This window comes from Lagenorhynchus albirostris, chromosome 9 (genome assembly GCF_949774975.1).
Source record: "Lagenorhynchus albirostris chromosome 9, mLagAlb1.1, whole genome shotgun sequence".
Classification (NCBI taxonomy): Eukaryota; Metazoa; Chordata; class Mammalia; order Artiodactyla; family Delphinidae; genus Lagenorhynchus; species Lagenorhynchus albirostris.
Window position 1 is genome coordinate 52217782 of NC_083103.1, and position 12545 is coordinate 52230326.

Consider the following 12545-nt stretch of genomic DNA (forward strand, 5'->3'; position numbering starts at 1 on the left):
GGAGGACTGAGGCCTGAGCCTAGAGGAATACCCACATTTAAGCCCGAAACAAGGGGGAGGGCTCAGGAAAAGAGTCTGAGAAAGAGCTGAGAGAGGGAAAAAAAAAACAAGGAAAGTGTAGCTTTGCCAGCCAAGGGAGGGAAGTTTCAGGAAGGAATCTGGAGAGAGAGTTTACTGAGATGTGGACTGACAAGAAGCTGCTATTTTTGGCAGTTAGTTGCTGGTCAGGGTAGGACTGGTTTCAGTCAGCAGCTATGAAGCAGAGGCAGGGTTCTGAGTAATTCACATACTCCCCAATCACATTAGCCTCAGTTATCAGGGTATTGCAGGATAAATAAGTGTAATTACTTCATAAAGTTTAATATCGCTCAGTTTCCAAATAAATCCCCTCAGTCCTCAACTTAATTTGGCCCACTAAGAGGAAATCGCAAAGAGTAGAAGGCGAGGCCGAAGACCAGATATATAAAGGATAACTAATAAATATTAATGAGGTTTCACCTTACGCCAACCATGTCCCGAGAGACCCTCTTCTGGAGCCCCGCCCCTCATGAATATGTATATAGCGGTGCCCGCCGCGCACTGCCCCGCCCTCTACTCTTCTCCCTCGCAACGGACTCTCCCTACAAACGGGAAACAAGATGGCGGCGGCAGGTCCGAGTACTCGGGCCTCTTCCGCGGCGGCAGCGGCAGCTCTGAATCGGCGGGGTCGGCGGGGCCGCTGTGACGAGATGGCGGCAGCCAAGACTGGGACCCCGGGCCCGGCCTCTGGCCCCGCGCTGCTGGTGTTGCCGCCGCCGTTGCTGCAGCCGCCGCCACCGCCGCGGCCGGAGGAGTCGGACTGCGCTGGGTGCCTGGAGACCCCGGGGGAAGCGGCGGCCCTGCCGTGCGGCCACTCGCTGTGCCGAGGCTGCGCCCAACGCGCCGCCGACGCGGCGGGCCCGGGTTGCCCGCGCTGCCGCGCCCGCGGCCCGGGCTGGGCCCGCCGTCGGGCCCGCGACAACTGGCAGCCCGACGCGGAGGTGCTGGGCGAGCGCGCCCGCCGCGGCCCACCCGAGCGCTGCCGCTCGCGTCGTGACGGGGGCGCGGCCGCCACGGGGCCCAGGCCCGAGCAGGAGACGCGCGGCGCGCCCGCGGAGCCAGGTGGAGTTTCCTCTCCTCCCCTTGGGGTCCGGAGCGAGGCCGCCGCGCCCCGGCCTGGCCTGGTTAGGGGGTGGAGGGTCCCAGGCCCTGGCCCTGCTCGAGCGGGTGTCGAGAGTTCTCGTGGGGTTGGAACCGGGCTTTGCCCAGGTGCAGTATGTGTTTCTGAATTTTGAACTTCGGGATGAAGTACGGGCACGATGGATTTGGAGTCAGAAGTTTGAAGGGAGCCATAGCATTTCTTGGAACAAGTTAGGGCCAGGTTGGAATTGGTGAGTGGAGGAGGGTACCGAACTTTGTAGGGGCAGTGGAGGATCCGAGAAGTGCTTGATTTAGTGTTGGGTGAAGAGCTTGGGGTTGAATTGCTTGTAAAGATGTGATCCCTGGGCCTGAATGGGTCAATGAGAGGTGTGGCATATACGGAGTTTGAGGGGCAGATTAGATTGATTTTGAGGATGCGAAGGGAGCTTTTCAGACTTGAGCGTCTGAGTTTACATGTGCAGTTTTCACAAAATCTTGAAAAACGCAAGAGCCTGGCACGTAGAGAAGACGTAATAAATGATGGCTATTTATATTTATAATAACTAATAATAAGCTCCAGCAGTGCTCTGCAAAAAAAGATGGATGGGGTTTAAAAGTTCTGGAAGCGGAGATTGGTTGGCGGGGGCTGCTTCTATCTCGATGGCAGTAGGTTTCCTACTATTTTCCTGGCAATTAGGAGTCCGTTGAAGGACTGTTGTCTACAACTTCTTTGCCTTCCCCCCGTCCCCCCCCGGCTCCCCCCCAGCAGCCTGCCACTCTTTGGCGCTGAGCTTGACATAGAAAGTGCCTGTTGAAAACATAAAACAAAACTGTTATAACTTGGGACTCTTTGAGACACACCCAGTCAATACAACAGCTAGAGTTCTTTGATAAAAGCTTACCTAGGAAGAGATTTTTCAAGAAACATAATTAGGAAAGGACAGATATTTGCACCTTTTGTGTTGGGAATTCTGCCATGTGCTATTTTCGGTAGGGAAAAGGAGACATTGCTTGTGTATGAAAGTGCAGTCACTAGAAACTACAGGTTCCAGAATGCAGTCTGTTTTGATTCAAGCAGTCAGACACCTGCCACTGTCCTAGGATACCTTATTTTTATTTCTGTCTTACTTTCTGTGTTCCTCGTTATTCCTTTTAAGCTTCATAGCATCCTTATGAGATAGGTACTTTTATTTCCATTTTATAGATGGAACTGAGGCCAAGAGAGGTTAAGTAAGTTGCCCAAGGATGAAAACCCAGTTCCACCTGATTCCTGCTCAGAAAAGGGATGAAGCCCTCCCCAAACATCATCTATGCTATTTAATTTGCTTCAAATTCTGAGATTATGGGAAAAAAAATTAAGACAGCATTTTTCTGGTCTCCATACTAGTACTATTGATTGTATGGTCACGTAGGATACAAATTTCTATTTCCGAATCCTGTACTCCTTTGTGGAATATCAGGTCTGAGATTTGAACCATGAGAGGGTGTATGACTTGATGATTTGTGCAAACTTTTTCCTTGAAGAAATTTGTGTATCAGTGATTAAGAAAAACAATATAAAATGAGATTTCAAATTAGGCTCTGTTGAGTCACTGAATATCCACCAATTACTTTATATGTTTGTATGAGGACCATTATGAAAAATATTTTTCCTTAAGTGTTCTTATTGTTGGATCATTGAGTGTATATAATTACATGCTTGTTAAGTCAAAACATTATAGAAGAGTATTGCTGAACAGGGTTTGGGAATAAACCCTGTTTATCTTCTAGCTTTAGCAAGTTGTCTAGACCTCTTGAGTTTATATGCAATATTTTTTACTTTAAAACTTTAATAGGCAATTCACATAATTCAAACAAAAATATAAGAAAGTATACAATGAAAAGGTTCCTCCTACTCCTTTCTTCATTTCCCATTTTCACCAAAGATTCATGTTGATTCTTCCACAGTTTCGTTATGCTTATACATGGAAATTCAAATATATTTATTTTATTTTTTGATCTTTTTACATAAAAGGTTATATGTTATATGCACTGGTGCTTTTTTTCATATAACAATACATGATGGATATCTTTTCATATCAGTACATAGAAGGTTTCTTCATTGTACTTATAGTTACAAGGAATTTCATTGAATGGATGTAACATAATTTACTTAATCATCTATTGATGGATATTTAGGTTGTTTCCAGTCTTTTGCCATTATGAATTATTGTTTATAAAATTGTTTTACAATATATATGTACGTTTTTATGAATAGTTCACCTGTAGCTTTCACCAGATTCTCCAAGTGTTGCAAAAAAAAAAGGTTAAGAACTTTTGTTTTAACCCAGTTCCCTCATTCTACTGAAGAGAGAACTGAGGCCCAGAACAGAGAAGAGAGTGACCAGGTCATTGTGGGTTAGTAGCAGATAACAAGGGCTGAAAGGCTAACCCTTAAATAAGGGCTAAAACATAACCTAATTCACAGTTAAATGTTCATGATGGTTTGTAATAGACAGTAAAAATACCAGTTTCATAATAATTACATCACACTTTTATTAGTGGGAAACAGCAACAAAATTAGCAATTTTAGGTTAATACAGAAGTATATTGCTTAGCAGTATTCTTTTGGCATAATTAGGTCAATTGATAAAAGAAAGGGCAGACCTGCTTTATAAAACTGGAAATAAAATTTTGTAGTAAATTCACTGGTATTTAAGTGAAATTCTTAACTTCTTTTTTTTTTTTTTTTAAATTTCTTGAAGTCCCTCTTTTGGAATTGAATTGAATTGAATTTTGGAATTTTTTTTGAAAAAAGTGCAAGAGTTTGTGTGTGTTGAAAATTTTGGTTGTGCTGGTGATATTTTTGTTTTTTGTCAGCTTCTCAAGATTTAAAGTTCAGAACCTTAATAACGTCTGTATTAAGTGTTTTATTTTATTCTTACATACACTGTCAATTTGCTTTTGGATACAGTATCGGTTAATTTGAGCAGCAGTGTGTGTTGAAGGTTAAGTCAGTGATCATTTCAAGATGAACCTAGACTTCAACTGTATGTTCTATGAGGATCTGCAGCTCATTGTATGTATTGACATATTAAGTATTTGGACCATATTGAGCAATATTAAGCAAGTATGTAATGAGTGCCTACTCTGTGGCAGACACTGTTCTAGATCCTTGGGTGACATCAGTGAATAAAATAGTCAAAGATCCCTCCCTCTTAGAGCTTATATTCTAAATTTAGAAACAGTCCTGGTCCATTGATTTTTAAAAAAGAAGATTTACCATACAGACATACATAGGTAGATTTGCAAATATAAGAACATTTAAGCCTCATTGATAAGAATTTTTTTTAATTAATTAATTAACTTATTTTTGGCTGCGTTGGGTCTTCGTTGCTGTGCGGGTTTTCTCTAGTTGCAGCGAGCGGGGGCTACTCTTCATTGCGGTGCGTGGGCTTCTCATTGCGGTGACTTCTATTGTTGTCGAGCGCGGGCTCTAGGCGCGCTGTCTTCAGTAGTTATGGTGCAGGGGCTTAGGTGCTCCACATGTGGGATCTTCCTGGACCAGGACTTGGACCCGTGTCCCCCTACACTGGCAGGCGGATTATTAACCACTGTGCCACCAGGGAAGTCCCAAGCCTCATTGATAATAATTAATTTTAAGAATTCATTTAGTCTTTTGAAATCAAGGATGATCATTCTAAATTATGCTGCCTTTGAACTTGAAACCAGGACCTTTTAAGGACAATTCTTTGTCCTTTTACCATGGGTAATAATTGAAGAGAAAAGCTAGACAAAGGCTGATGAATCTTTAAGTTGGCAGTTTAATTTTTTTTCTATTTGTAGTGTTAAAAGTGCATTTCAAAAATTGAATAATTCAAAAAAATTGAATAGTGCCCCATTTATTCCTTCCCTTTATCCCACCCCAACCTCCCTGTTCATTTAGGGTTGACATTTATCCATTAAAAAAATTTCTTCTTTCTGTGAAAAACAAGTAGTTCTGGTTTATTACTCAGTTGGCAGACAATGTTTGTTATGTGTGCAAACCTAAATTGCATGTAGGACTAGTGAATAATGAAATCATATGATTGTAGTGTAAAAGGACAGGAATTTCCCTTGTCTGAAGGGATTTGTCTTAAAATGTATAAAATGACTCAACTTTTTATCCTAGTAACACATATTCCAGAATTTGAGTGTCCTTATGTGTTTTACTAATGTGGAAATATTTGCCTTGTGTTTTTTAAAACTCAGGATGAGATTACCTTATAAACTAAGCCTTAATTACCATTGACAGAATAGCTCCATTCTGTAGAATTCGGGATTGAGCAGCAGGAATTTAGGTGTTATTTGTTTTCCATTCATGTTTCTACTCCCTGTCTAATTTCCATTTAATCTTAGAAGACTTGACTGCCTTGAATTCATTTGAATCTGAGTTTGCTTTAGTGTAGGATGTAGGATATGTTTGTCAAATTTCATTCCACTATTTCAGTGAGCATTTAGGGCACACACTTGTGTAAGAGAATACAATAAAAAGGATGGGTAAGTCATGGTTCCTGTCCTTTAAGATTCCACAGTCTTGTTGGGGAAACACACCTTATCAAATAATATACAAAGTGTAAGTGAGGTAAATGCATAATGCCAAGAAGAATAGAACAGTGGGATAACTGACAGTCTTTTGAGGAAACTTGAGGAAGGCATTTGCTCTGTGTGTTGGAAAAAGAATAGGAGTTCACCAGGTGAGGGAAGAGGAGATGGCCATTCCTGGCAAAAGAACCTGCACATACAAAGGCATGAAGGCATTTGGCATATTCAGAGACAGACAGGAAGTTAAATATAGATGGAATGTGGGGCTGGAGTGGGGAAGGAGGAGAGAAGAGACTACAGAAGTTTGATCATGAAGGTCATGGTATGTCATGCTGAAGGAATTTGGGACTTTATCCTATAGACAGTGTGGAGCCCTTAAAAATATTTAAGTAATGGAATGATACTGTCATAATGTGCTTTAGAAAGACAGTATTGGTTGGAGTGTGGAGGAAAGATGTGAATAGAAACTGGAGGAAGGGAGTCTAGTTAGGGGACTGTTTTAGTAGTTCAGACAAGAGGTGAAGACGGGCTGGACTAATGCAGTGACTGTGGGGATGTTTCCTTTAGTTATTCATTAATTTAGTAACCATCTGAGTTGAGGGCCTTCTGTGTGCTAGGCACTGGGGCTGCAAATAGAAATAAAGCATAATTCTGTCTCTTAAAGTCAGTGTAGTTGAGAAGATTGCTATATAAATGTGTAACTGGAATGTGGGGTAATAAATGCAATAACTGTAACGCAAGATATAATTGTAGAACGCAGTATGGTATATATTAATTGAGCAAGTTAATGGAGCAGGATCTGGAGACAGACTATCTGTGTTCAAATTCCAGGTCTGCCATTTATAGCTGTTTGTCTTTGGGCACATTGCTTAATTTCTCTGTACCTTAGTTTCCTCATTTTGAAAATGGGGATAGTAGTGGTAGCAAAATCATAAGGTGGTTGTTAAGACTGAATGAGTTATTAGCATATAAAGAGCTCAACAAATGTTAGCTCTTTTCACAAAAAAAGAGAACCCAGCTTGGATGGGTCAGGAGTGGCTTCCTGGAAAGGCAGACACTTGACCATGAGTATTCAGTAGGCAGATGAAGGGAGGATAAAACTGAGGGAAATAAGTACTTTTAAAAACATAGGAGTATGAAACAAAAGGAGAGTTCTAGGGATTGCAAATATGGGTAGTTGGAGCATAGAGTACATGTGGGAGAGTGGAAGGAGGCAGAATTGCAGAAATAAGCAGTTACTGGATAATAGTGGACTTTGAATGCCATGCTAAGAAGGGGGGATCCACTGAAGAGTTTGAAAGAGGAGTACATCTTTGCACTCTAGAGAGATCACTCCTATAGGGGTAATGTAGCAAATGGATTGGAGATCCCAGATTTCTTTTAGCAAGATGGCTAACTTATCTTAGCTAAAGACTCTGTTGCTACAAATATCCAGAAAAGCTGGATGATAAACAACAGTTCTTTGAAATGCATTTCTGAGCTTGCAGGAAAGACAGGAAGATCTCTAGATTCCCAAAACAAAAATGGAACTAAAACCCAAAACTTCATTAAGAACTTGAGCTCATGCTGTGACAAAGATGAAGGAATTGAGTGAGGGGTTGTTTCTGGTTTTTTTATTCCTAGTGATTGAGTTTTAACTGTGGAAAAAGGAACCAAAACCAAGACTTTTGCATCAGGCTGGGATTCCTGATGTGCTGCATCCTAGGTGAAAGGGTGGGCTAGAGAAAAATCTTCCCACTGACACAAGGAAATAAGAAATCTCGTCTTGGTTTGCCTGGACTCTATACAAAGAGGAAATGGAAAAAAAGCTTCCCTGAGAAATTGAAGCACAAGACCTATGCCTTGCTCATATTTGCGACCTGAGTCGCAATATCAGGTATCCCCATGCTAGGAAATTAATATAAAAGCTGGCTCCAAGCTAGTGATACCACTGGGCCACCTGGAGAAAGGAAAAACAAGACTTGAAGGGGTACTGTCATATCTCAGGCCACAAGGAATTCTCACAGAAGAAATAAACCCCACAGAAGATGAATTTATAATTAAAAGTGACACACAAGGAAACAATTTTCTACCACAAATGAGAGTCAGCAGATATTACAAGCAGGAGGATTACAGCTCTAAGAACTGGGATAGTAGAATGGCAGTTTGAAAGGTAATTTAAAGTAGCATATTTTAAGTGACTAAAGACATTAAACAAGTAATTGACATCCCAATAAATGAATAAGACGTGAAACATACATTTGGAAAAGAACTAAACATAATGAAAAATAGGTTAAAAAAATGCTCAGTAGGGCTTCCCTGGTGGCGCAGTGGTTGAGAGTCCGCCTGCTGGTGCAGGGGACACGGGTTCGTGCCCCAGTCCGGGAGGATCCCACATGCTGCGGAGCGGCTGGGCCCGTGAGCCATGGCTGCTGAGCCTGTGCGTCCGGAGCCTATGCTCCGCAACGGGAGAGGCCACAACAGTGAGAGGCCCGCATACAGCAAAAAAAAAAAAAAAAAAAAAAGCTCAGTAAGTAAGTGATAGTTTACACAGATGAAGAGAAAGTAGTAAGCTGGGAGTTAGATATAAGGAAATCCTGAGAATGCAGAACAGTAAGATGAAGGAAAAGATGAAAGAGGTGGAGAAATGAAAGACTAAGCAAGAAGACACAACATCTAATAGCAGTTCCAGAAGGAGAAAAATAAAATGAGGGAAACATGGAATTTGAAGAGATGACATGAGAATTTTTTTGGAATTAATTTAAAAAGACATGAATTTTTAGGTTTAAGCTCATGAGGGCCTAGCAAGAATTCAATGAGCAAACCAAAAACAAACTCCACAACTAAATACATTGCAATGAAACTGCAGAACACCAAAGACACTTTTATAAGCAACCAGAAAGGAAAGGCAAAGGAGCAAGAATCAGACTGAGAGCAGATGTCTCTTAATAAGAGAGGGCAGAAGAAACTTGAATAATATCTTCCTAGTGCTGAGAGAGATCAGAATTTCATACTCAGTTATCATTCAAGAGTGAAGGCAAAATAAAAGTATTTTCAGATGAACAAAAATATGGAGAATTTACCACACTGTTTCTGAAAGAACTATTACATGAAAGAATGCACTTCTGCAAGAAAGAAAGGTAACTTAGGGGAGCGAGAAGGATACAAGAAATCATGATAGGGACTTCCCTGGTGGCTCAGTGGTTAAGAATCCGCCTGCCAATGCAGGGGACACAGGTTCGAGCCCTGGTCCAGGAAGATCCCACATGCTGCAGAGCAACTAAGCCCGTGCACTGCAACTACTGAGCTTGTGCTCTGGACCCATGAGCCACAACTACTGAGTCTATGTGCCACAACTACTGAAGCCCGCATGCCCAGAGCCCATGCTCTGCAACAAGAGAAGCCACTGCAATGAGAAGCCCGTACACTGCGACAAAGAGTAGCCCCCGCTCTCTACAACTGAAGAAAGCCCACGCGCAGCAACGAAGACTCAATGCAGCCAAAAATAAATAAATTAGTTAAAAAAAAAAGAAATCATGATGAGCAAAGAAATTGGCTCGGTAAACGAAGAATTGACTGTATAAAACAAAAATAATTATGACTGATTTGTTGGGGCTAAAACCAAAGTGGAACTAAAATATCAGATGAGGATAAAATGTAAGCTGGGAGAGAAAATGACCAGCATTAAAGAGTTATATATAGTTCAGAAGGAGGATAGAGATATTAATTAACTTTAAGCTTTCAGTCAGATGCATATTAAAAATTGAAGGATAACCACTAAAAGAAAAGAAATGCAATGTATAACTTGATCTACTATGTATATATAGAACCATACACTTCCCAAATTAGAGAATATACATTCTTTTTAATTAAAAGTGAAATTTTTATGTAATTTTATGTAATTTATGTAATTAGGCACAAAGAAATTATCAACAAATACCAAAGCTTGATATATCAACTATGTTTTCTGACCCCAATACAATAAAATTAGAAATTAATAACAAATATAACTGATTCTCCTCGCCTCCTATCCATGTTTGGAAATTTAGAAAGTAAAAGCAAAAAATAAACTAAAAATAAATGGATGAAGAACAAATTCATGGAAACTGGAAAATATTTAGAATTAAATAACAGTGGAAACACTATATGTCAAAATCTGTGGAATACAGCAAAGCAGTACTAAGAGGAAAAATTTTTTTCATCTTTATTGGAGTATAATTGCTTTACAGTGTTGTGTTAGTTTCTGCTGTACAACGAAGTAAATCAGCTATATGTATACGTATATCCCCTTATCCCCTCCCTCTAGCGTCTCCCTCCCACCCTCCCTATCCCACCCCTCTCGGTGGTCCCAAAGCACCGAGCAGATCTCCCTGTGCTATGCAGCTGCTTCCCACTAGCTATCTACTTTACATTTGGTAGTGTATATATGTCAGTGCTACTCTCTCACTTCGTCCCAGCTTCCCCTTCCCCTCCTGTGTCCTCAAGTCCATTCTCTACGTCTGTGTCATTATTCCTGCCCTGCCACTAGGTTCATCAGTACCATATTTTTAGATTCCAATGTATGTGTTAGCATACGGTATTTGTTTTTTTCTTTCTGACTTACTTCACTCTGTATGATAGCCTCTAGGTCCATCCACCTCATTACAAATTACTCAATTTTGTTTCCTTTTTATGGCTGAGTAATATTCCATTGTATATATGTGCCACATCTTCTTTATCCATTCATCTGTTGATGGACATTTAGGTTGCTTCCATGTCCTGGCTATTGTAAATAGTGCTGCGATGAACATTGTGGTACATGTCTCTTTTTGAATTATGGTTTTCTCAGGGTATATGCCCAGTAATGGGATTGCTGGATCATATAGTAGTTCTATTTGTAGTTTTTTAAGGAACCACCATACTGTTCTCCATAGTGGCTGTATCAATTTACATTCCCACCAACAGTGCAGGAGGGTTCCCTTTTCTCCATACCCTCTCCAGCATTTACTGTTTCTAGATTTTTTGATGACGGCCATTCTGATTGGTGTGAGGTGATACCTCAATGTGGTTTTGATTTGCATTTCTCTAATGATTAGTGATGTTGAGCATCTTTTCATGTGTTTGTTGGCAATCTGTATGTCTTCTTTGGAGAAATGTCTATTTAGGTCTTCTGCCCATTTTTGGATTGGGTTGTTTGTTTTTTTGATATTGAGTTGCATGAGCTGCTTGTATATTTTGGAGATTAATCCTTTGTCAGTTGCTTCGTTTGCAAATATTTTCTCCCATTCTGAGGGTTGTCTTTTCATCTTGTTTATGGTTTCATTTGCTGTGCAAAAGCTTTGAAGTTTCATGAGGTCCCATTTGTTTATTTTTGTTTTTATTTCCATTACTCTAGGAGGTGGGTCAAAAAGGATCTTGCTGTGATTTATGTCATAGAGTGTTAATGCCTATATTTTCCTCTTAAGAGTTTTATAGTGTCTGGCCTTACATTTAGGTCTTTAATCCATTTTGAGTTTATTTTTGTGTATGATGTTAGGAAGTGTTCTAATTTCATTCTTTTACATGTAGCTGTCCAGTTTTCCCAGCACCACTTATTGAAGAGGCTCTCTTTTCTCCATGTATATTCTTGCCTCCTCTGTCAAAGATAAGGTGACCATATGTGAATGGGTTTATCTCTGGGCTTTCTATCCTGTTCCATTGAGCTATATTTCTGTTTTTGTGCCAGTACCATACTGTCTTGATTACTATAGCTTTGTAGTGTAGTCTGAAGTCTGGGAGCCTGATTCCTTCAGCTCCGTTTTTCTTTCTCAAGATTGCTTTGGCGATTCGGGGTCTTTTGTGTTTCCATACAAATTGTGAAATTTTTTGTTCTTATTCTGTGAAAAATGCCATTGGTAATTTAATGGGGATTGCATTGAATCTATAGATTGCTTTGGGTAGTAGAGTCATTTTCACACTGTTGATTCTTCCAATCCAAGAACATGGTATATCTCTCCATTTGTTTGTATCATCTTTGATTTCTTTCATCAGTGTCTTATAGTTTTCTGCATACAGGTCTTTTGCCTCCTTAGGTAGGTTTATTTTTAGGTATTTTATTCTTTTTGTTGCAGTGATAAATGGGAGTGTTTCCTTAATTTCCTAAGAGGAAAATTTAAGTGCCTGTATCATATTTCATTGAATCTTAAGATGTCATCATTTGTGAGATGGACTATTACTTTCCAAATACAGTGCTTTCCTATCACTTAGATTTTGAAACTTTATGCTTACTGAAAGAACTCATATATATTTACTTAGATATAGATTTAGCATATCACTCATGCATATATTTATAAAAGGAAGGGAAGTAACAAATTAGTAGAATATTCCTGTGGCTTCATATGCAGAGTTTGATTCTTCTAAATCACTTTCTGATGGAAGCACAGAGGTTTGTGTTTTTCTACATAGTATTGCTCACAATGTCATTGAGAGCATTGGTGATAGAACATTTCTTAAAAGAGTGCTCCACGGCTATCTCCAGCATTTTCTTTCAAACTGCTGGCACCCATCAAATTTTGATCCTGATGTTTTCTTGAACTGGCCAGCAGGTATCAACAAAAGGTTTTCAGGTGAGACTCATAGTTCTTTGTCAGATGGTCTGTAATAGGTTTATTGACTAACATTGAGAAGTTCCAGTTGTCTAGTCATGCCACCAGGGATAACTGCCAAGTAACTACTACTTTTGCAAGCTTATTCTTTAATTGTTTATGTTCATACATAGATAAGCAATGACAGTTGCACCATCACTGCTTGCCTGACTGACGGTGATTGTAAGACTAATTGTAAGAAACATCCCAATTTCAGCAATATTAGTATGAAAAAATTTATGT

At 40.1% G+C, this 12545-nt stretch overlaps 1 protein-coding gene across 1 annotated transcript in view; it reads left to right on the forward strand.

The window, feature by feature from the left end:
• Nucleotides 1-638: 638 nt before the first annotated feature.
• RNF169 (ring finger protein 169) overlaps nucleotides 639-12545 on the forward strand; it is an 83857-nt gene continuing 71950 nt past the window's right edge. Inside the window, exon 1 of the mRNA XM_060160025.1 lies at nucleotides 639-1140. Coding sequence (XP_060016008.1) covers nucleotides 639-1140 — 502 coding nt within the window. The remainder of the gene's footprint in view (nucleotides 1141-12545) is intronic.